The 23,750-nt window shown below is 41.2% G+C and overlaps 3 protein-coding genes across 8 annotated transcripts; 1 reads left to right on the forward strand and 2 right to left on the reverse strand.

The window, feature by feature from the left end:
- Positions 1-1,669: 1,669 nt before the first annotated feature.
- On the reverse strand, positions 1,670-12,429 carry imp3 (IMP U3 small nucleolar ribonucleoprotein 3). 2 transcript variants are annotated; one of them, XM_019347967.2, is made up of 8 exons: positions 12,281-12,429; positions 4,764-4,930; positions 4,519-4,626; positions 4,238-4,312; positions 3,281-3,360; positions 3,123-3,174; positions 2,911-2,983; positions 1,670-2,779 (listed from the first exon to the last, which is right to left on the reverse strand). In XM_019347967.2, the coding sequence occupies exons 2-8, from the start codon at positions 4,898-4,900 to the stop codon at positions 2,753-2,755; spliced, it is 552 nt and encodes a 183-aa protein (XP_019203512.1). In that variant the 5' UTR covers positions 4,901-4,930; positions 12,281-12,429; the 3' UTR covers positions 1,670-2,752. The 2 variants fall into 2 exon arrangements, with proteins under 2 accessions (XP_019203512.1, XP_025755912.1); XM_025900127.1 differs by lacking the exon at positions 12,281-12,429 and having other exon boundaries at positions 4,764-5,015.
- On the forward strand, positions 5,567-19,205 carry slc35a3b (solute carrier family 35 member A3b). Of its 5 annotated transcripts, XM_019347965.2 has the most exons (8): positions 5,573-5,820; positions 11,021-11,232; positions 11,369-11,523; positions 13,478-13,600; positions 13,758-13,932; positions 14,904-15,022; positions 15,131-15,264; positions 16,970-19,205. In XM_019347965.2, exons 2-8 carry the CDS (start codon positions 11,040-11,042, stop codon positions 17,061-17,063), a joined length of 993 nt encoding a protein of 330 aa, XP_019203510.1. In that variant the 5' UTR covers positions 5,573-5,820; positions 11,021-11,039; the 3' UTR covers positions 17,064-19,205. The 5 variants fall into 5 exon arrangements, with proteins under 5 accessions (XP_025755909.1, XP_019203509.1, XP_025755911.1 ...); XM_025900124.1 differs by having other exon boundaries at positions 5,567-5,820; positions 10,998-11,232; positions 14,904-15,264; XM_019347964.2 differs by having other exon boundaries at positions 5,569-5,820; positions 14,904-15,264.
- Positions 18,604-23,689, reverse strand: fam78ba (family with sequence similarity 78 member Ba). The gene is made up of 3 exons (XM_003437796.5): positions 22,450-23,689; positions 21,943-22,222; positions 18,604-21,562 (listed from the first exon to the last, which is right to left on the reverse strand). Exons 1-3 carry the CDS (start codon positions 22,782-22,784, stop codon positions 21,320-21,322), a joined length of 858 nt encoding a protein of 285 aa, XP_003437844.2. The 5' UTR covers positions 22,785-23,689; the 3' UTR covers positions 18,604-21,319.
- Between the last annotated feature and the right edge of the window lie 61 nt (positions 23,690-23,750).

A 23,750-nucleotide genomic window follows, 5' to 3' on the forward strand; every position in this document is an offset into this window, starting at 1 on the left:
CAAAATGCAAAACGCTGTGTGGCAGAAAACTAACACTGCACATCACTCTGAACACACCATCCCCACTGTCAAATATGGTGGTGGCAGCATCATGCTCTGGGGGTGCTTCTCTTCAGCAGGGACAGGGAAGCTGGTCAGAGTTGATGGGAAGATGGATGGAGCCAAATACAGGGCAATCTTGGAAGAAAACCTCTTGGAGTCTGCAAAAGACTTGAGACTAGGGCGGAGGTTCACCTTCCAGCAGGACAACGACCCTAAACATAAAGCCAGGGCAACAATGGAATGGTTTAAAACCAAACATATCCATGTGTTAGAATGGCCCAGTCAAAGTCCAGATCTAAATCCAATCGAGAATCTGTGGCAAGATCTGAAAACTGCTGTTCACAAACGCTGTCGATCTTATCTGACTGAGCTGGAGCTGTTCTGCAAAGAAGAATGGGCAAGGATTTCAGTCTGTAGATGTGCAAAGCTGGTAGAGACATACCCTAAAAGACTGGCAGCTGGAATTGCAGCAAAAGGTGGTTCTACAAAGTATTGACTCAGGTGGCTGAATAATTACGCACACCCCACTTTGCAGTTATTTATTTGTGAAAAATGTTTGGAGTCATGTATGATTTTCGTTCCACTTCTCACATGTACACCACTTTGTATTGGTCTTTCACGTGGAATTCCAATAAAATTGATTCATGTTTGTGGCTGTAATGTGACAAAATGTGGAAAAGTTCAAGGGGGCCAAATACTTTTGCAAGCCACTGTATGACACAGTTTATGTGAACATCATGAAAGATGCAGGCCCTTTCCATATACACACAGAGGGTAAAATAAGTATTGAACACCTCACTAATTTTCTAAGTAAATATATTTCTAAGGGCTCTATTGATATGAAATTCTCACCAGATGTCGTTTATAGTTTCCCCACACAAGAGGCGTCTTGAAGCTGCAATCACCAATGAAGGCTTTTGTACAAAGCATTAAATTAATTTCAGTATGTACAATGCTTTGTCCCTCTATCATTTCCCATTACTTCACATAATTTATGACCATCTGTGATTTGATGTTGTTGCATGTGTGGATTGGAAGGGTTTTTACTGACATCTGGTGAGAATTTCATGTCAGTAGCACCTTTAGAAATGTATTTACTTAGACAAGTGCTGACATGTTCAACACTTATTTTACCCGCTGTTCATACAGTGGGTAACAAATACAGAGGTGTGAAAAAGTCTTTCATCTCATTCCTGTTTTTTTTTTTTTTTGTATGTTTGTCACACTTAGATGTTTCAGATCGTCAAACGAATTTAAGTATTAGACAAAGATAAAACACGCAAACGCAAACTGCAGTTTTTAAATGAAGGTGGGGGCAGGGGGAATTACCCTAAGAGCGCAGCGACAACTCATACAAGAGATTACAAAAGACCTAACAATAAACATTTAGGAACTGCATTTTGTGTTTACTTGTGTTATCTTTGTCTGATATTTACATTTGTTTGATGGGAAAAAAAAAAATACACTGAATATCAGGAAGAGTGCTGGTGATTACCTAAATAATTTTTGTTGTAATTTTTTTATCCACCAGTATGCATAAGTGCTTCAAACTTACAAAAAAAACAACTAAAACATAATTAAACAAATTCTCCATTTCACTTTTAGAAATTAAAAAAATAATAAGAAAAAACAAACAAGTACTTTATTTTGTGATAAAGATGTCAAATTACAGTTATTTACTTGCATTCCTGAACAGAAAATTTTGTTTTGAAGGTTGAATGTTTGAGTGCATTTGCCTTATAAATAAAACGGTTTTTTGTTGTTGTTTTAAACACATTTTTGACAAATTTCTAAAACATTTGTGCTTTCTTGTTTTTAGTACTGTTAATCTCTGTATAGACAAACCAAGGAGCTCGTGTTTACACAAACGCAGAGCAAATAAGAAAAACAAAAGAGCGAGTCAGACCAGAGAGATTAAGCTGCTCTTTATGATCCCTCTGACAACAACCACTAAGCGGCTCTGATGGAAAAATGAACAAAGACAACAAAGGCTCACTGTCATGTTAAAGACTGTACTGTATATATAAGATGGCTGTAGCCACTGTGACATCATCCGCTAGTTAGAACAGCTTTTTTTATTTTTTTAAACTTGAGCTACACTTTTTCGCCATTGCCATTTGGCCTTTTCACTATAAAACTGAGGGATGTTGGACACCAACAAGGACCATAACTTACAAAATAAAGACGCAATATTAACTAAGGCTGAGAACATGAACACATCAGGGAATCGTCTCTTGATGTTACAAAAAGGGACATTTTCCTATAAACTTCCATAAGACTGGCAAACACTAAAGTCGCCCCCTGCTGGTCATTAGAATAAATACAGGTTTAGGGTATGCCCATCTTTCAAAACAGTTTACAAAATCTTGTGGTAGTGGCGTCTCCGCAGCTTTAAGTGAAATGATAGTGACAACACAGACTCACTAACTTTTACAATCAGTTATACTTGGACACTCACTGACACACATTTTACAGCTGCCGTTCAAATATAAGAGAGCTTCTGTCAAAGTGTGACAACAGTAAAATTCGGCTTTGTTCTCAGGACTGCTCGAGTAAGTTCTAGGTTCTGGGGACGCAGGAGGACTTTTCACTTTGTCCCCAGTTTCCATAATAAAAGGAACCCACACTGTAGTTTTTCCTCAGCAAAGTAAAACGAGCAGAGATCTTCTTTCCGTCGTTCAGTGTGATGAATGGGTTTGGGAAAACAGATTTATGCCATCATATCAAAGTCATCCCGCTGCAAAAGAAACACAGTACTGAGTTTCAAGGCATCAGAATTAGGATTCAGTCCTGAAAACTGTCGATTTAAGTAACAGATAACCATTAATAACTGAAATATGTACATACAAACTCTGACAAATCACTCACCTCTTCATTGTAATTCATCACGTGCTGCTTGATCTTCGAGGAGTCCACCCACGTGACGAAATCTTCCATATTTCTTACATTTAAAAAAGTTACAGTAATAGTGTCAGCATTTTCACATGTGGAGTATAATGAAGCATCTGTGTCAAAGGTCTTCTGTGGTATGAAAGTGTTGGTAAAGATATTGTGAGAAGACTAAATACCCAGAGACCAACCTTGTGACTAGAAACGCTGGGTCTGTAACAACATCCGGGCCAACACGCACATCTGTGACTGAGTCAAGGACAACACTGAATCTATTTTTATCCTTGAATGAAGACAAATCTGAAGTGTTAACCATAACAATTTACAGTAACACAGCAGTCAAGGATACGTCCTTGTTCGATGAAAGTAATTGCCGTCTTCAGGTTCTGAGCCATACGAAGATTCACCATGATGCTGGGCAGCCGCCTCCTGCAGGAATCACACAGACATAAAGTATACATAGAGGCTTGCATTTATACACAGCACTGTATAAAAGCCGCGAGCCATCTCTCATTTCTTAATATTTTGCTAGGAAGATGGGAAATACATGCAGAGATTTAATGAAACGTGCAAACATACATGGAAATACAATTCCAACAAGCTTGAAACTCAAAATTTGAACACTGCTTTATGCTTCAACATAGCTTTCTTGTCATTTCTTTAAGTAGTGTTCAGGAATATTTCTCCATGCTTCTTGAAGAACATTCAAAGCTCTTCTTTGGATGTTGGCTACCGTCTGTTCTGTTCTCTGTTAAGATGATCACACACTGAGATCCAGGCTCTGCACTCAACGACTGCATAGTTTGTTCTTCTATCCAAGTACGGATAGAAGCATTGGCTGACAAATGAAGCCGGTGCCAATCACCTGTTTTCCAGGTGGTACTACATGGTGGATCAAAATCTGATGGCAGTTTTTTGTGTTCATCATTGAATGAATTTTGACAAGATCCCCAACGCCACTGGCTGAAATGCAGCCTCAAAGACAGAAGTAACAACAGTGCCTTTATGCATGAAGGATTCATAATTCAGTGTTAAATGGCTTAGCAAAACAAACAAACAAACAAACAAAAACACATTGCTCTAAAAATTATCAGGTACAAGGACTGGACTAAGAATGAGTGAAAAAGTAGCCAATGTCCAATAAGGAACTTTCAGAAAGCTTGTAGAACTTTGCTCAAGACCACTTTACAAAAAATACATGAAATTCTGGCTCAACAGAAGCAAAATATAAAAAAATGAGGAGCAGCTCCAGACTTTTGCACAGTACTGTACACTTAATGGGTTGAAGATAAAAACATAAATGTACCTGCAGAATGAAGAAGCTGTGACTTTCTCTGTGAGGGACAAATTCTGTCTGGTGGGGATGAGACCAATGCTGTATCTGAGGTGAAGGAAGAAAAAGATTCTCAGTGTAATATCAACAAAGGTTTAGAAAACAATAAACAACAAAGCAATCAAAATCAAATCTGCTCAAAACCAAAGAGGAAACAAGCGCAGAGTTAAAAGATCTCAGTTTAAATGAACATTAAGAGGATTTTATCCAAAGGAAGTACATATTAAATAACTGTATAATATCCAAAACCGTACAGTTTCTCCAGTAATCGATGTGTGCTCTGTGCTCTGACGCCATCTTTCTCATCCAGGTCTCTGATTTTTCTGGCCAGGTCTCTGACATTCCGACTGAGCTTGTTGTACCTGAGGCACAGGAGGAAAAATGTTATAGTGTCTGTGTGATTCGTAAATATCAGCTGAAATACGGTATATTAATGTTTTTATAGTCTATGCAGTGTAAGTAACCGATGCTAAAAGCAAGCTAGCAGCCACAGACTCACTTGGTGTAGTCCTCCCTTTTCTCGATGTGATACTTCCGCAACACCTTGACCTCGTGCAGGTTGTTGTCCACCTCCCAGTTGATGAAGTCGACCTTCTTCAACAACTTCTGTTCGTGATACTTTAATTTACGAACCATTTTCACAGCGTTTCACACCACCTCTGGTTTCTGGAGAAACAGGAAGCACGTGCAGTTATTTTTCTTCTTCGTCATCGAGAACTGAAGGTGGTGGCCGGCAACAGCGCCCCCACCCCGCAACCTCAGCTATCATCGGTGCTACCGTGTTTTATTGTAAAAGAAACACCTCGTGGTTTTTTAAAATAATAATTTTTTTAATACTAATGTAATAGTTTGCTTACTCCCAAATATCAAATGTGATTGGAAAGTCACTCTAGGTTGTTATTATTAGAGTTATAGAAATAACAGTAATTAAAGAATAAATGTACTTATGTAGCAAATCTGTTTTAAAGCAAGTTCCTTCGATGTATGAATTTTTAAATTACTGATAATATCTGAATTATTATTTTTACAGCCCAGTAAATGTCAGCAGATAGCTCTTGAATCACAGGGAGACTTGAAGTGCTTTAAAGGACTATTCCAGCGAAATATGGTGTAAAGCTGTGCATGTGAATATCGTTTTAGTGATTAGCCTTTGTTAGGGATATTTATTACATTTTATTATGTATATTTAAAAAAATCTATTACATATGTTGAGGACAAAAGAGGGGCCTTTGGTGTGAAACTGCTGCCCCCTCGGTGTATTCTTGTTTACTTTGTCATATTTCAGCAGGTGTCACCAAACTTCTAAACTGAGTCCTCCTCAGCTACACGTGGGTTCATTCACTGAGTGTAGCCTCCAGAGGAGGAGGCAACGCGTCTGCTATATGCGCAAAGACCAAAAGCGTGCCTTAAATTACAGCTGAGACAGCTATGCTGACTGTTAGTTTAACGCCATGAGATTCAATCTTTAGTAAAGAGAAAAGCGAGGACAGGACCATCAAGTGAGCGGGCGCCCACATCCTGTCATCTACGCCTTAAGCTGGGCTCCAGACCCACAGGTAAGTTTCCCCGAGATAAGAATTTGCTTTTTAAAAAAAGCCTGTTAAACATCCGATTGTCTGCGGAGACATCTTTTGTGGCTAACTTTAACAGTGAACACCCTCTGCTTCCTTTTTAAATCTGTGAAGATGCCTTCAAAGACACCGTGTTTCACTATCAGCAACATTTTCGGAACAATAACCAGCACAGACGTCTTTAAACAACAGGGCATTCACTCACTCAAACTTTCAAACCTTCCCTTCACATGTGGGTTTGCCCTCTATCAGATCCGCATCCTTATGAGTGTGATATTTGCTCAGCTCAATTACCGACAAACCACACTATTACAAGTTTCCTGGTGATGGAGGTCAGCTCTGCTCCACGTCACTATGTGTTACATTACTCCGTTTCTCAAGATATCAGCAGAGCAAAGCTCCACTTTAGACTTTATCTCTTCACATTGACTTGGAAGTTCTGCCAGTGCTGTGCTACCCTGTCCTGCTGTAGTGAATTCTCTGAAAATCTAAAAACCCCCAAATGTGGCACAGAGTCTCTGAACACTGGCCCCTTGAGCGGGAGTAGTGCGTCGGCAGTTTTGGAGTGTGTTTGTTACCAACGTCAGAAACAAATATAACCGGTTTGTGGGTCTCTTTTCCTGGTGCTGTTGTCGCTCCCGCGGACAGTCCCTGAAGTGGGAGCGAGTGTTGAAAGGAATTAAAAGTGTCCACTGTCTGTGCTTTTTCGTGCTTTATTTTTTCTGATTCTTTCCTGCTTTCCCCGGTGAAGTCCGCTGTCGCTCATCAACCAATCAGCACTCAGACAGGCAAGCAGACGCATAGATCATTCGCATCCAGAACTGTGCGGTTGCGATATTCGCTCCCCAAACGAAAACGCGCACGCACGTCATAAACTGATAATGTGTCTTGAAAAAGTTAAAAGTGTAAACTGCTCAGTTTGTAACTTGATCTCAATGCTGAGCTGAATCTGACTGTTTTGCGACAGCTTGATACTCATTGATACACAATGAGATGCTCTCTATGGCAGAGAAGAGCTGTTCATAAACTCATTTCAAGGGGAAGGCAAAAGATTTCCTGTTCTCCAATGTGAATCTGCGTGGGTTGGTGATAAGTCTGTGACAAATTAACGTTGATGTCTCATTATTCGGTTGCAGATAACTTTAAATATCTTTTTTTTTTTAACTGTAGTAAATGTGTCTTGATGCATTCTCAATCATCCAGGAAAGTAAATCTCCAAAAGTTGAATCTGTTCATCTGGACGTAGCGTTTTGTGGGAGAAACGTTTCGTCACTCATCCAAGTGACTTCTTCAGTCTCAGCTGACTGCAGGTTTCCCCAAACCTTATAAACAGTACATTTGAAACCAGCCCACTGAAGGAACAATGGGCTGTGAGGTCAGTTCCTTAATCATAATTATGGAACTGACCTCACAGCCCATTGTTCCTTCAGTGGGCTGGTTTCAGTCATTATGCAAATGTACTGTTTATAAGGTTTGGGGAAACCTGCAGTCAGCTGAGACTGAAGAAGTCACTTGGATGAGTGACGAAACGTTTCTCCCACAAAACGCTACGTCCAGATGAACAGATTCAACTTTTGGAGATGTAGTAAATGTGTTTCATTTATGAATTTGTATTTCTAAATAGTCTCATCTACTGTATATTTACCAGCTGTGATAGCAATGTTGGTCTTTTCACATTCCCAATTTGTATGTGTGCTAAAGCACTTAAAACTTCCTGGTGTACTTCCTGTTACAGTAGCTGTCACCAGGGTATCGTTAGTTACGGGTACTCTGACATGTGTTTACAGTACTGTACAAAAGTCTTGAGTCACTGCCCATTTCTATATATTTTGCTTCCAAGGAACCAGAGTTTATTCTAACTTTTAAAGGGTCCTTGAACAGCAGATCTCCAGGCTTTCTGAAGGTCTTTCAACATTCATCATTTTATTTTCAGAGAAATTGGTTTGTTAAGTCACTTTACACTAACCTATGAATGATTCAAGCATAAAGAGGCACCTAAGTTTAAGGATGAACCAGTGTTGTATCTACACGTAACAGATAACGTAGAAAAGAACCAACTTTAAATTGTATCTTTAGGCATCCCCTTTAAAAAAAAAGTCAACATTTTTAATTGAATCTGTGAAAAATACCAAAGATTGCACAGTTTGACAGAAATAAAATAATATTTTTGTACCAATAAGGTGATTCCCAAAGAACTATAAGCTGAAAACTTGGGATATCTCAACATGGTGTACAGTGTGTTCTTAGAAAAATGTGAGGAGATCAAACAAGTGGAGGACAAAAGAAAAAGTGTCCGCCCTGAAAAACTATCCCGCAGATCATCAGTAGAGATTCATGTCATTAAGAAACAGGAAAATCCAGCAAAGACCTCAAACAGGACCTGAAAGATGCATCTGGCCCTTCAGCTGATCCAACTGTTCACTGAAGCCTCATCAGTAAAATTTAAATATTTGGTTTAAATGATCATCAAGGAGGAGAAGGTCTGAAGAGACTGTAAGGCTCTGTTGGGAATCAAGCTAGTAAGAAGTGTACAAGCTCTCTTTTTGCCTTATATGCTGTATGTTCTGGTATGTTTGCATCTTTCAATAAATCCTTGGCCCTAGTTCCCATTTTCTATATAAAACACAAAAAATTAAGTGTGACTCAAGACTTTTGCACAGTACTGTAAGTTTGTCTGTGGGCAGAATTTGCAACTCCTCCAAACTGCAAAGCAAAATGCAATCAGAAACATTTACAGGTGTGTAGTTTTGGTCAGAATAAAAGTTGACGTCTGAAGGTTGGTAGAGTCCGAGTCACTCTTTGCCTCAGCCTCCTATTCTTTATCATTCCTTGTGTATTTCTTGCCATCCATATGAGATGTAGACATACAACATTACAAAGATGAGGGGTAGCGCAGAGAGACAGATAAGAATTCAAGCTGATATTTATGAAGCACCTAGAAAACATGCAAATTTAATTCAAAGGGGCTTGAGCCAACCAGCTGTTTCACATCCAGAACCTTCCTGCTGCTGTGAGGCAACAGCGCTAACCACTGCACCACCAGCCAGCAGTTCAATATTATTTGCATGTAACAAAATGCCGGAAAGATGAACTGTTCATGGTAATTACACTATAGTTTTGTGTAAGTCATTCACATATTCGAATTAAAATTTAGTATGACTTAGTGGAGAACAGTTTTCTTTATCTAGGTAAAAGTTTGGCTTTAAATTGGTTTGCATATAGAAATATAACCTTTCTTTACATCTTTTAAACCTTCAGCAGTAAAAGTGAGACATTTTTAAGGTTGGAATACTACTGATGTTACTAATTTGAATGTGACACAATCACATACTGTATACTGTCCATTTTCTTTTCATTCATATGTAGGTCAAGCCTAAGCATATTAACATGTGTAATATTTGGGCTGGCACAGTGCTGCGGTGGTTAGCATTGTCACCTCACAGCAACATGGTCCTGGGTTTGAATGCACCAGCTAGTTGGTGCTCTTTTGTGTGGAGTTTGCACACTATCCCGTGTCTCAGTGGGTTTTCTCCAGGTACCCACAGTCTGAGGACATGCATGTTAGCTTTACTAGTGATTCTAAAGTGGCCATAGATGCCATCGGGAGTGTGAAGAGGACCATCAGTTAAGAAAGTGGATGGATGGACGTGAATAAGCAAGGGCACAGATGACACTACCTAAAAAAAGAAGAAGTTTGAATATACTTGGAGAGAGTTGGCAGAGTGTGCTGGGTGTAGACGCTGCAGTCTGTAAGGAGGGCACTCACACACAATGACGCACACAGAAACAGAGAGGGACTGTGCAGTCGTGCCCCTCTGCTAAGCACAGCTCCTACATAAAGAGGACACTGTGCTGAAAACACCGCACCTCTTTTTCTGTCACCACTTCATGGTCTTCATCTTGCCTAGTTGTACATCCCTTTTTAAAAAATTAATAGATTTTTTTTTTTTTTTTACTAAATTGCTGTTCAAATACAGCACATATAAATGCTTTACAGCATAAAAGAGTCACAAGTTTGTTTGAGATGATGTCATGAATCTGTAAGAACAAGAAGAAACTGTAAACTGTGTGTGAGTCAGATTCAATGTGCATAATTGTCTGAAGATAGTGGAGATACAGAGACCTCGCTGTTAACAGGGATTAACTAATAATCATGCTGTGCAAACAGTCCACCTGAGCCGATCCCACACTTTCACCTTGTGAGAAAATGAGCACGATTCCTCAGTTCCTCCTACTACTTAAGGTGGGCTGACTCTTTGAGTCTTAAAGTGACATCACTGCATACGTTACATCTTTTAAAAGTTATGCCCTCTGTTTGGAAGAAGGTTTTTAAATTTGGGGCCATGTGGGTGATGTGATGAAGGCAAGTGGACGATGCCTTAATTTGGAAATAAAAGATAAAAGAATGAAGACTGTTTCTCTTCAGACGTCCCAGATGCCAGAGTCAGGAGACGGGTTAGTAATTGTCTCATCACTGTCAGCTTAAGGTTCACAGGTGCATAATTCACTCATGTATAAAATCCTTCCTAATTTTAACTGAATTATTTGTTTAAATTTTAGGACTTTACAATTTGCTGTGCTTTTTCATCTTTAAGCCACAAACCTCTGACCAGTTTAGACGAGAAATGATTTGTAGTTTTTATAAATGACATCTGTGACAGCTGCCATCAAATGTTATTAGAAGTCCGGTGCCAGTGTAGATAAGTAGTGCACAGCTATGTCATTAACCAGGGCAGATGCAGGCTAGGGTTTTCCAGCTGGTCGCTTAACAGTTTCAGCAGTGGTTGACCGACATGTTCCTCTCCTGCACTAAATCTGCACTTGTCTTGCTGGAGGACAGATTTCCAATAACAAGACAAAGGAAAGGTGACAGCTGTTTCCGAAATGTTCCCCATTACTTTTTACTGTTAGACTGTGTCTGTGAAGGACCAGTCACAGCGTGTTAATCCTCAGTCTCTTCCACTGTTGTCTCTTGCATTTCTGCAACTTATTAAGGATGTTGTGTTCGAGGCAGAAGTCAATTTCTAGCTCAAGGACACTGCAGCAGCCTTGCTCAGCGTGTAAGGACGCTCTCTGTGAGTCCTTATGTTTGTGTGAACAAACTGAATGAACCTTTCAGTTCACTCTTCGTTTTTTCATTTTCTTCCTGTCCATCCTAAAAGGCTCCTTCACTGTCTCTCTGCAGAGTCAAACATTCCTCCACAATGGCGCTTTCCTCCGGGCTAAAATACGTGTCTCTGGGGGTTCTGGTGCTGCAAACCACCCTGCTGGTTCTCACCATGCGCTACTCCCGTACCCTGAAGGAGGACGGTCCTCGCTACCTCGCCTCCTCTGCCGTGGTGTCAGCTGAAGTGCTCAAGATTTTTACATGCACTCTCCTCGTCTTCAGCGAGAACAGTGAGTAAGGAGGAAAATCAGTTTTGGACCCTACTTGGGTAGAAAATCCTATATACCTGCTCCCCAGGCTCGTTAATAAACTTCACAGGTGGTCCTCAGGTTGAATTACTGACAGTGCTCTCTCTGTTTCTCTCAGATTTCAGCTTGAGGGCAATGTATGAGCTGCTGAACGAGGAGATTCTGAACAAGCCTGTGGAGCTCGTGAAGCTGGCCATTCCTGCAGGGATCTACACTCTGCAGAACAATCTGCTCTATGTTGCCCTGTCCAACCTGGACGCAGCCACCTATCAGGTTACATACAAATGAATGGATGTGCTTGTTCAGGCTCACTGAGTTTGTGTGTGTGAACTGGTTTCTTTATGGTTTCACTTGGCTGGTGTGTGTTGGTGTACATTTCTGAATTCACGATGTACAGTGGATATCCTGGTAAATATTTACCCAAATCTATCTCATAAAATAATCTCTAAAACAACAGATGTCTTCTGTTCTCATCTCATAAGGCTTGTTTGATTAATTTAAGTGGTACTAAAGCTATACCCTCTGCTATATTCTGTAAATATTAAAGGGGAAAATGCTAGTTTTTGAGCCTAGAACATCATGGAGTTGAAGTTTTGGAACACTGGAAAAAATCATAAAATATATCAAATATTTTTGTTTAAATTAAAGCTTCAAATCCTTCATTTTTAAAATGATATTTTTATAAATAACATTTATAATTGGATGAGAACAAACTCTATAGTGATCTAAAATAACAATAAACAAAAAAACATACTTTGGAAAACAATTCAAACTGACTGAAGCTGTTTTTATGAACTTGGAAAATTAATATAAAATTTAAAAAAAAAATACTAGCCGGCAAAAAGGCCATGTTCACTTTTCCTCTTTGTCACAAAGTAACCATTTTCAAATGAACACCAAGATTTATACGTTCATAACATCCAGTTCCAGTTTCTGTCCTTTTTCACACATACTCAGGTCTTTACAGAAATGAATAACACAATAACATTTGATCAGCATTTCTTAAGTAGAATTGTGAGACTATTATTACCTTATATAGTAGATAGTACCCATTTGTCCTTAAGCGCTAAAAAACCTGAAGAAGAAAGTAAATAAGAGGCACTTGGGAACATTTAAGACCATCCTTTTAACAGCGGCTCAGTGACACGAAATCTTGCAAATGAAGCTGTCCCAACAGGAATGAAGCACAACAAGTTCGGAGTGCAAACACCGTGTCCTCTTATCTATCACAGATAAGATTCTTAGAAATGGCTTTTCTCTTCCATGTTTAACCCTTGTGTGGTGTTTGTATTTTTGTTACTCAGCCAGTGTTCATAGGTCTGGTGGACCCGCTAGACTTTTGGCTTTCCAATTAACACTATCAAACAATTTTATGTTAAATTACTCAACAGATGTTTACTTCATCCCAATTACGAGCCATGTGAACAGCAAACATGGTTAATTTTTTCCCTTTACCTTTGTTCAATCACATTTATGAATTAATGTGCTTCTCTTTTTTTTAATAAAATGTTATAGAAAAAAAATAAAATCAGTTATAATCAAGTGTACATATCTTTATACCATATTTTGCAGGTTTTGATGGTATATACTGCCTAAAGGGGCAGCAGCCTCTAAATGGCATGGTTCTCACAGACCCGAACACCATACAAGGGTTAAAACAGATCTGTCCTGACCCCGGCACAATGGGCTGCTGAATGAAAGGCATCAAAGTACAGATGAGGAAATAGAATACAATAGATGTTCCAAAAGAACGAGAAGTAACTGAAAAGAAGATTTCTGGATATGACTGCATTTCCTGTAACTGTGGCATTTCTATACTACCCATTAATATGTGTTAAATAATAAATAAATAAAGTTTGTCTTTGTAACACTCTGAAAAACATTTGAAGAGCACAATAAAAGACAGGAAAATATGATTGTAGCATAAAATATAATTTTGGCCACAGTCAAAATTAAAAAGTAAGAGTGTAAATAACAAGAAAAATTAAAAATGGCAGAGAAGAAATTAAAAGCAACAGGGTGTTATTTAAGAAAAATGAGGAGCATAGGTAGCAGCTCAATGTGATCAACATTGATCAACTCTACTGTAATTCAGACGGGAGCCAGGCCAGCCTGTGGCTCAGATATAACTACCAGTAGCTTTATATCAATTTTTATGTGCTGTAGCGAGGATGGGAGTAATCCATCATTTACTTAAAGCATCACTTGTGTTTTTTGTGTCCAACAGGTCACGTACCAGTTGAAGATCCTCACCACAGCTCTGTTCTCTGTCTCCATGCTCGGGAAAGAGTTGGGCTGCTACCAGTGGCTCTCCCTGCTCTTCCTCATGGCCGGGATCACTCTGGTGCAGGTAACAGCGCTCGCCGTCACCACAATTATTACTAATGTTTCATTTCTACCTTTCTAATGTTGTTTTTGTGAAGTGAGTCTCAGTGTATTTACTAATCATGTGTTTTGATAAAAGCCTATGCCTTTGCACACACTCATCAGTGTTTCAACCTCCACAGTGGCCCGTCGAGTCTCTGGGCGACTCTGAACAGAATGTAATGTCTGCAGGCTCGCAGTTTGTGGGCCTGATGGCCGTGCTGATGGCCTGTGTGTCCAGTGGTTTTGCTGGAGTTTACTTTGAGAAGATCCTCAAAGAGGCAAGCCAGGGTCTGTGGCTTCGTAATATACAGCTGGGTGAGTGGCTATACCTCCTTTTGTATGACAGACTGAGCGAGGAATGTATGGTTTCTTACAAACAAAAGTTTCCTCAGGATGTTATGCAGTTCCTATGAAAAAGTACACAAGGTAATTTAACAGCTTGCAGAACCACCTTTAACAGTAAGAACTTGTAGCACTCGTTTTCTTAATTACTTTATTAGTCTCTCACATTGTTGTAGAGGAATTTTCACTCTGTCTTACAGTGTAGCTTAAGTTCATCGAAGTTTGCAGACAGTCATTCGTGCACAACTCCTGCAGCACTTCAGGCAGGTTGAGGTCTGGATTTCTTTTATTTTTCAGATGTTCTGTTGTAGATTTGCTGCTGTGCTAGGGATTGTTTAGCTGTCAGACAGATGGGGTTGCATTTGACTCTAGAATACTGCGATATGTAGAGGAGTTCATGACTACGATGTATCCAACAATAACATGTCTCTAAATAAAACTAAAGAGAGACTATAATATGAACTTTTGAAATGGCCTGGCAATGCTGTTAAATTCAGTACAAAATTAAATAAGAGCTGTATGCATGCAAAATGGCGCAACATGCAAGACTTCTCTGAATCTAATTTAACATAATTTAACTGTTGAAATTCAGTCAGGGAAAATTTCATTTTATACCAGGGGTTTCTACAGAGTTCGGACAGCATTTCGTTTACAAGCCTCAGGCTCCATTGGTGACTTAATGTCCTAACAGAAGGACATGTTCAGCAATAACAATAAGTCTAAATAACTGGGTCACGTTTAAACACTGCGCTAATCTGTAGCAGAAAGACAATGTGTTCCTCCTTTGTTGTGTAGCCATATATGTATATATATATATATATATGGCTACAGATTATTTCCTTTTGTTCTTTTTGCCTTATATTGCTCAGTAGTTAAAACACCACCTTTGTCTTATTTGTCCCAGCAAGGACCTGACCTTTATCACTTTTTCTTGTCTCTTTCAGGTTTGTTTAGCTTTGTGTTTGGCTTCATAGGCATGATGGTGTATGATGGCGAAAGTGTCAAGCAGGCGGGGATTTTCCAGGGATACAACATTATTACCTGCATAGTTGTTGTCTTACAGGTTGTGCAATGGTGTTTCACTACAGTGCATCATTTGACTTCCATGAGTTTTATGGCAGCATTTGTGGAGTTGTTCATGTCTGCCTTTGTGTTGTTTGCATGTCGTCAGGCTCTCGGCGGGCTGATCGTGGCTGTAGTCATTAAATATGCTGACAACATCCTCAAAGGATTTGCCGCCTCACTATCAATCATAGTGTCTACACTCATTTCGTATTTCCTGTTGAAGGACTTTAATCCCACAAGGTAAACACAAGCACGCTTATGCTTAATAATTTTTTTTTTTTCATTTGCTAACACTTTATGAGTGGAAAACATGGTATTCTTGTTTGTGTCTGTGTGTGTGTGTGTGGGGGGTGGGGTGAAAGGCTGAAATACATTTAGGTCCTTAACTTTTGGACAAAGACACTTTTTTTTCAGTTTTGCATCTGTCCACCGTCACAGACTATTTTAAAGAAAACAATTATGATTTAAAATCCACTGTGGTGGTGTAACGAGGCGTACTATTAAAAACTATCATTATCCAAAAACTCATGGACCCAACTGTGTGTCAGCAACTGACACTGATTAACAGGAAACCAGTTAAAACAGAATCCAGATGTCTTTTAACAGTCACCTGACTACACTGACCACCTTGACATTTGTGGATTTTCATCAGGTTTTGTGTTGATTAAAAAATAGTTCTTCCATCACAAATTCCAGTTTAGCCTTTGTGGTTTTAACTAACGATATCAGCTTTATTTTAATACTAATCAGCAAGTCTTTGCTTCCAAACATGTTAAACTGTGCAGTGAAAAGTTTTTGCCACCTTCTTGATTTGGTAGTTTTTTCCATATTTGTTATATTTAAATGTTTCAGATCATCAAACAAATTTTAGAATTAGAAAAGATAAGCCAAGTAAATAACTGGGTTAGTTATTATAACGTAATAAGCTGTTGTGCTGCCTTCGGCAGAAGCAATCTGCAAGAACTGCAAGACATGGTGACGCTGCATGAGCCGAGAAACCTTGAGCTTCAGGGCATAAACTGATGGCCGGATATTCTTCTTCGGGATTTTATAGTACAGAGCAGAATTCATGGTTCCATCAATTACAGCAAGTTGTCCAATTCCTGAAGCAGAAAAACAGCTCCCGAACATTACCACCACCATGTTTGACTGCTGGTATGAAATTCTTTAAGGAGATGCTGTGTAACAGGATGTAACAGGAATGGCCGGTGTCCTGCAAGTTTTAGATGTGTCCTTGATCCAACACAGCTGATTTAAATGGCTAAATTAATCCCTCAACATGTCTTGAAGTTCTCCAGAGGCCTGGTAATGAACTAATCATTAAAACCTGCAGGACATCAGCACTTGAGGCCTGGAGTTGTCTACCCCTGCTTTAGATGGTGTTCTAGGTTCATTTGTGCCCATTGATCACCTTGGAGTAATTTTGGCAGGTTAGCTGCTGCTGAGAAGATTCACCACTGTTACAAGTTTTCTCCATTTGTGGATAATGACTCTCACCGTGGTTCACTGAAGTCTTAAAGCCTTAGAAATAGCTTTGTAACCCCTTTCCAGACTGATAGATGTCAATGACTTTGCTTCTCACCGGGCTTTTTGAGATCTTTTAGCCTACTTCACTTTGTCAGACACCTTCAGTTTAAAGGATTTCACACTTCACAGGTGTGGCAGTAATCACGCCTGTGTGTGACTACTGAACCTGTCAGCTTTCCAAAAACAATTAGGTAAATCAGATTTAAGTCATGTCATAACAAGAAAGAAGTCACGAAGGGGACAACTGTTTCACTGCACTTGCTATCTTCTAATCGGCAACAATTGTTTTGAAAGGCAGTGTCATCAAAATCTTGGCAAAGCACACACTAGTATCGACAGTTGATAACTGTCATACACACAAGGGGCCTCAATTGTTGTGCTTCCAACCTAATGCATTTTCTTTTTCTCTGTCTCTCAGTGTATTTTTTCTAGGTGCAGTACTGGTTATTGCCGCCACATTTCTTTACGGCTATGAGCAGAAACCTGCCAGCAGCAGCACCAACAAAGTGTAATCAGAGACTTGCGTGAATTGTGGCTCTACGAACTGTGACCGGGAATTTCCTATATGAAAAATTTCATTACCGAAAAAGTAACAACAAGTTACTGGCAAATACAGTCTTTTGGAAGTGGGCCTTCTCTGAAAAAGTGCACAATGGATGATAGCAGTGACTCATGTGAAATACATCTGATAGTAAAGCTATTGTTTTGAGCATGTCAGGTTAACTCAACAGCACAGAAAAGCAAACAGTGTAAGGTGAACAGAAGGACATCATAAGCAAACCTTATCCTTGCTGGCAAACTAATGTGAAACTAGTTAATGTGTGTCAGTATTAGAACTGTGACGTTCCACCTGAAGAGGTACAGGTGCCGCATTTAAGCTTTGGGGTTCTAAGCACAACAGCATATTGCACTTACTAGATCCCCACAAGTACCTGCTAAAATAATATAACAAAGGAGCGCATCATATCAGATGTCTATAATCTGTCTGGATCCTTTTCATCAGCATTCGCATCTTAGGCCATGGACAAAGATCTGGAAACTGAATCTCTGCAGAACTGGAAATCAGGTTGTGCTGGAACTGTTGTGACTGCGAATATACACTCAGTGGCTAGTTCATGAGTTACAGCATGCTAATGTCCAGGTTGAACCCCCGTTTGCATTCAGAGCTACTTTAATTCTTCTTGGCATGGATTCAACACGTTAATGGAACAGCTACTGTGGATTTGTCAACTGCACATCCATGACGTGAATCTCCTGTTCCACCACACTGCAAAGGTGCTCTATTGGACTGAGATCCGGTGAGTGTGGAGGCTGTTTGAGGACAGTGAACTGTCATGTTCAAAAAACCAGTTTGACATGATTCTCGCTTCATGATATTGTCAATTATCCTGTTGGAAGCATCCAAAGATGGGTCATAAAGATATAGACAGGTTTGGCAACAATACTCAGGGCTGTCATACACCCAATTGCTTGTGTTCTGCTTAAAGTGTGCCAGGAAAATACCTGTAAAACTGTCATGTATTAACTGTAACCTCAGTGTCTTAGCTGACAGCAGGTTCGACGTGTTATGCATTCAGAGATGTTCTTCTGCCTACCTTGATTGTAACAAGTGTATATTTGAGTTGCTGTAGTCATCCTGTCAGTTCAAAGCAGTCTGATTATTCTCTTCTGACCTCAACAGGGCATTTTCACTAGCGTGAACTGTTTTTTACCTGTTTGGATCATTCTTTATGAACTGTAGAGATAGTTGTGTGTGAAAATAGACCAGCAGTTTCTGAATTACTCAGACCAGCTTGTTCAAATTCAATGAAATCACTTTTCTTCCAAATTCTGACACTCAGTTTTCGGCAGCTCATCCTGACTATGTCTATATGTCTAAATGAGCTGAGTTGCTGTGATGTGATTGGATGATCGTAGATATCCAATGAGCAGTCCAACAGGTGTACCTAATGAAGTTGCCGCTGAGCGTACGCTTAAGATAGGCTACATTCAACATATTCCAGACACTGCCAAACACGGTGTGCAGAAAACTTAAAACATGTCGCGAAGCGGTCAGACTGACTTCGTCTTTTTGTTGTTGTTTTTTTTATACAGAACAACATAAATATGGCAAACATTATCAAACAATAAAGAACCTCAGTCATAAACCAGATGTTACATGCTGGATAAGACAGATAACGTCTTCGTTCAGAAACAAACAAAAGCATATATTGTAAATCACAAAGAAAAAACATTTGGGCACTTTGGGACCTTTCATAAACTTTCTATAAGTCAGTCATTTAGTCTGTTTAAATAACCAGTTCTTGGCATCCATGTGGTGTTCAGTTTGTCATATGTTTTGAAGGGGCAAAAACATTTTTTTTCCTATACTTGAACATTTTTTCTGAAAGGGCAAAAGAGCTTTTTGTATTATCAGTACGAGGAGCTTGTGTGGTTTTTGTTTGTGTGATTTCGTTCTTTGACATTAGTGGGCGGTGAGGTTTTCTAAGTAATAATAAAAACATTGTTTGGGAACGAAAGAACCGTGCAGTCATGAGATAAGAAATACTGTGTGTTCATTTACAAAGCAAACGGGAGGCGAATCCTTGACAGCACTTCCATCTAGTGGTGGAAGGAGGAGTAAACTTGCTGCAAAGAGGAGGGGTTACCTCTGTCCAAAGATGCTGAATGTCCTCCCCCACCCCCCACCCCCTTTTTTTAAAATAAGAGATGAGATTTCATATAAAACTGAAATGACTGCTTTGACCTTGCTACTTACAGTCTGAACATGTATATCAAAAGCACTCATTTTAGGGTTATTTAAATGCAGAAAAACAAAAAGAAAAGCTCTTTATGTAACAACAAATGAATAAATTAAACTCTTTTTTGTGCTGAAACAACCAGCGCTGCCTTGATCTCATCTTACATCAAAGTCTACCTGCGTGTGTGTGTGTGTGAGCACCCCCACACATACACTCTCTCTAATCCTCACGCACAGATGTCGGCACACCCATGAATATTTTGAACAGTTCTTTTCGTTTTCTTTCTTTTTCTTTTTTTTTCAGTTCCAGTTGCAGTGCACTCAGGAAAACCAAACTGGTCTCTATAGCAACAGATGGCTGAATGAGCCGAGGTGCTGTGACAAATGAAGATACGCTGAATTAATATGACCTATTTTAACCTCTGTGTACTTTTTAATTGGTAGCAACAATCATTTTTATTCAACATTGATCCCAGCAGATAAAGGCAGCATAAAATGAGATGGGAGGGGGTTGGTGGGAGAACTCATATATCCTATTTTCCTGTTAATTTTGCAGTGTTTCCAGCAGTTATATTCCAGACACAGACAATTTTTGCATAGTTGTGGATCTCAGAAAGGATTTGTGACTTCAGTATGGCCCTAGCGTGCGTGTACGAGGTGTGCAGCCGGGGGAGAAAAGAGAGCGGGCATATGGGAAGGTGAGGCATGAACCTGGAGAGAAGCACAGATGGAAAATGAGTCATGTGACTTGCGCAGAGTGGCAGGCAGGGACCTGGACGGAGGCCCAGGACGGGCCGTGACCACGACGCAGTAACGGTCTTCATCTGCGTGTTTATCTGCAGAAATCTGCCGGACAAATAATCAGTATGACGTCACAGAAGCAGTGCTGGCACGGATCCAAATAAACCCCTTTTTTAAAATGGTGCCTGGCTTACTTTCACACCGGCAAAACCATCACGGGTACATTTCTATTCCCTGGATTGTAGTGCAACATCAAATGTAGCCTCGGGACAGTTTGGCCTCGCTCCACCTGTGATATATGTGCCGACTGCTATCGCCTTCTTGTTTCAAATCTGTTGTCCGGCACTGCTCCAAGTCATTTACGCTGCACTTATTGAACGCATAGCTGACATTATTTATTTAAGGTATCAACAGATCTGGCTCATCTCTCTGACAAATCTGACACCCATCCAAAAAAACAAAAAACAAAACGGCATCGGCTGCACAACTGAGGCAAGAAACTATGCTGGGTGCGTAAGTTTGGTGTATTAGCAGAACTCAAGTGAAAACTACAGCAGGCTGTTTTTTTTCTCTTCTCCCAGACTTTTATGCCAAGTGGGTGCTCTTGTTACAATCTGGTCGATGTATGAGTTTATTCTTCACCTAAAAAGATTCGTATAATACTTTGTCTCTTTTAAATGATCTGAATACATCCTTTAATACTGAGATTGCTGAAGGCCTTTGTTGGCACTGATGAGGTTTACCAGCCCTCTGTATTTTTTTTTTTTCTTTTTGGCTGACTTTTCAATCAAAATGTCTTCAGGTAACAAGTTATACAAAACAAATGCTATTCGAAAGTTCTCCAAGGACAGGATGTGTGTTCCTCTCATTCTCATGCAATAGGGTCTACATAAGGATGCAGGATGCAGTTCTTGTTGTGGTCTAATACCTCTGCGATACATCTAAAAACAGCTTTTCCTTCTCAGCTAAAAGGCAGGCATAACTCTATATTCCAGTCCAAAGCACGTGAGGGGGGTCAAACAAGCTTTGATGCAGCTCCAGGTCCTTGACAAATAGTTTGCTGTGGACTTCTTGTGCTACGTCAGATCCCAGATGTAATATCCGTACCGGCTAATCGCGATAGTCCATTTGAATCATTCAGGAAGAAGAAGCCACGGAGGGGTGGAGGGGGGGCAACCATCGGGCTTCGTGATTTGATTACTTTCCTATCCATTTACACCCCCCCTCCACTTCTTTTTTACCAAAAGGGAACAATCATATTTTTGCGTGTGCAAACATTTCACTCTCTTATTTTGGCGGTATGACGACGAGCGGCGCCCCTCTCCGCGGCCTCCACATTAGCACTTGGGCATCGTTGGCGTTCGGCCTCCCCAGCGCGTTGGGAGGGATGGGTTCCTGGTAGTTGAGGATGTGCGGTTGCTCCTGATAGGGGCGGCCTACCAACGAGGCCCGAGAGCCCAGCGGCATGTCTGGATCCACGGCGATATCCACCCGCATCCGCCACCGCACCGTCTGCAACACTATACGCTCCTGGAAGAGGAGACAGAGCCATCGTGTTAATATGGTCGATATGGTTGCTAATGATCATTTAAGACCAAGCTGCTGACACAAAACTAAAACAGCCGTGCTTTCCTCATGTTCTTTAATAAAATATCTCTTTCAAAAGACAACACATCCTGATTCACTGACTTCTGATGCCGCTGCTACATCAGGAGAGTTGAAGGTAATGATGAGATATTTTGTAACTTTACACCAGACTGGGAAAGTGCAGGAGAAAGTGATTACATCATAGCCAGGCAGTGTGAAATGGGAGAGTGGTTTCTGAAGATATACAGCTGTTTTTCTCCCCCCCCCCTCCCCTCTTATCATGATGTAGGAACAAAGGCGGGATCGTTGTGTTTCGGTCCTACCTTCGTGACAGAGTTCATGGCCACCAACCAGGTGATGAAACTCTGGTCCCTGGTGATGTGGGTCAGCATGGGTGTGTTGCTGTTGCTGATGGGGACAGCCCAGGTCACACTGGGGTAGAAGTTGTCGTTCATGCTGACTGTCAGGCGGGACGGTTTGGATGTAGGGCCGGTGAGGGTGACCGTCTCTGTGGTGTTGCCGTACCAGGGGTAGCTGACACCATCCGAGTCACTGATGGCCTTGACCCGACCCTCTCGCAGTTCTGGTAACTCCCAACTGGACCTGCAGCAGCGGACGAAGGAGGACACAGAGAATCAGAAATCAGAGGATGAAAGACTTTGTTTTTGTGTTTGTGGCAGTGCCAGGTCCAGGGTTTTGGTCTAGATGTGTGTGTGTGTGTGTGTGTGTGTGTGTGTGTGTGTGTGTGTGTGTGTGCGAGAGAATCACATGCCCACCTTAAAGGCCCACAGTAAGCAAGAGAAGTTTGATGGCGTCTTCTACACACTTACATGCCAATATCGCCATAGGTATTGTAGAACTCCATCTGGGTGCAAGCTTGGATCCAGCCCACCACCCAGGTTTCATTGCGGGGCACTGGTGGCATTACGACTCCCGCTGAGGCCCTGAAGTAAGGCGTCTTGTAGCGGAGCACAATCGGTGAGTTCTCCTCAATAATGGTGGGACACTGGTCAATAGAGGCGGACACCTCATACACTACAATGTTCTCCCGTCTGATGCGGGGCTTGCATGCGATGCTCTGAATACAGCCCATAGTGCAGGCGACAAGCAGAATGAGCAAAGCCAGAGAAGACGGGAGCCGATGATACCTGGCCAGTATGCACATCAGTCCCCTCAGGGTTCCACCCTTGCCTCAAGAGCAGATCTAATCCTTTAATTGCACATAATCACTGATTGGATAAAGGAAGAAAGGGGCGAGAAGAAGAAGAAAAAAGGCTAGGGGAATAAGCAACAGTCACCATTGATGAAAAATGAAAACTTCCACCATAATATCTTCAGGATGATATGGAGGTGAGACAGCAGTGTTGACTTGGGGGGAAGTATCGCAGATCTCCGCAGCCTCCTCCCCCCGGTCTGCCTGCTGACTGCCGCACTGCCCTTGGCGCTCGTCCCCAGAAACTGCAATCCGGCCTCCCCTGGGCTGCTGCTGCTGCCTCTCCGCCGAGCGTCCGCAGGCTCCTGTGTTCCCGTCGAGTCCGCACGTCCGGCCGCACGTCGGTGCCCCTTGATCCTGCTGCTCTGCTCCCGGCTCTGCGCTGTCATGTCAAGTGGCGACAGGGCAGCCAGGTGCGTCAGAGGAGGAGGGGGTCTGGATGCCTTTTGTTTGCTCGGCTTTTCCCGTACTAGCCCTACATTCGCGAGGCGCCCTCACAAGCCAAAATCGGGGGTCTTCATCACTTTAAGCCCGCCATGAAAAGGAAGCTTCACCAAAAAACGAGCGAGGACGATGTCTTACGAAAGCGAGCCACCGGGGCCGCAGAGGGTTATTTTAATGTTTCTCTTTTTTTCCCTTTCCTCGCAGCGTGTTTCCATTCTTGGGGATGCATGAATGGTGCAATATGAATGGAGGCAGCGAGGCGGAATAAACGTGCAGGGGGGAAACAGCGACTATACCGTCAGGCTATCGATCTTGTTGTTGCCGCTCAGCCTCACGGGCCGGAGAGCATCCTCTTCCCGCGGAGGGTCGCGTTGTTCGGTTTCGAGGTGCTGATGCTGTGTGGAGGTAGAGGAGGGAGGGGCGTCACCCGACCTCTGCATTGAAAAAAAAATAACAAGTGCACGCGGGCGTGTC

The sequence above is a fragment of the Oreochromis niloticus genome, linkage group LG18 (assembly GCF_001858045.2).
Source record: "Oreochromis niloticus isolate F11D_XX linkage group LG18, O_niloticus_UMD_NMBU, whole genome shotgun sequence".
NCBI lineage: Eukaryota > Metazoa > Chordata > Actinopteri > Cichliformes > Cichlidae > Oreochromis > Oreochromis niloticus.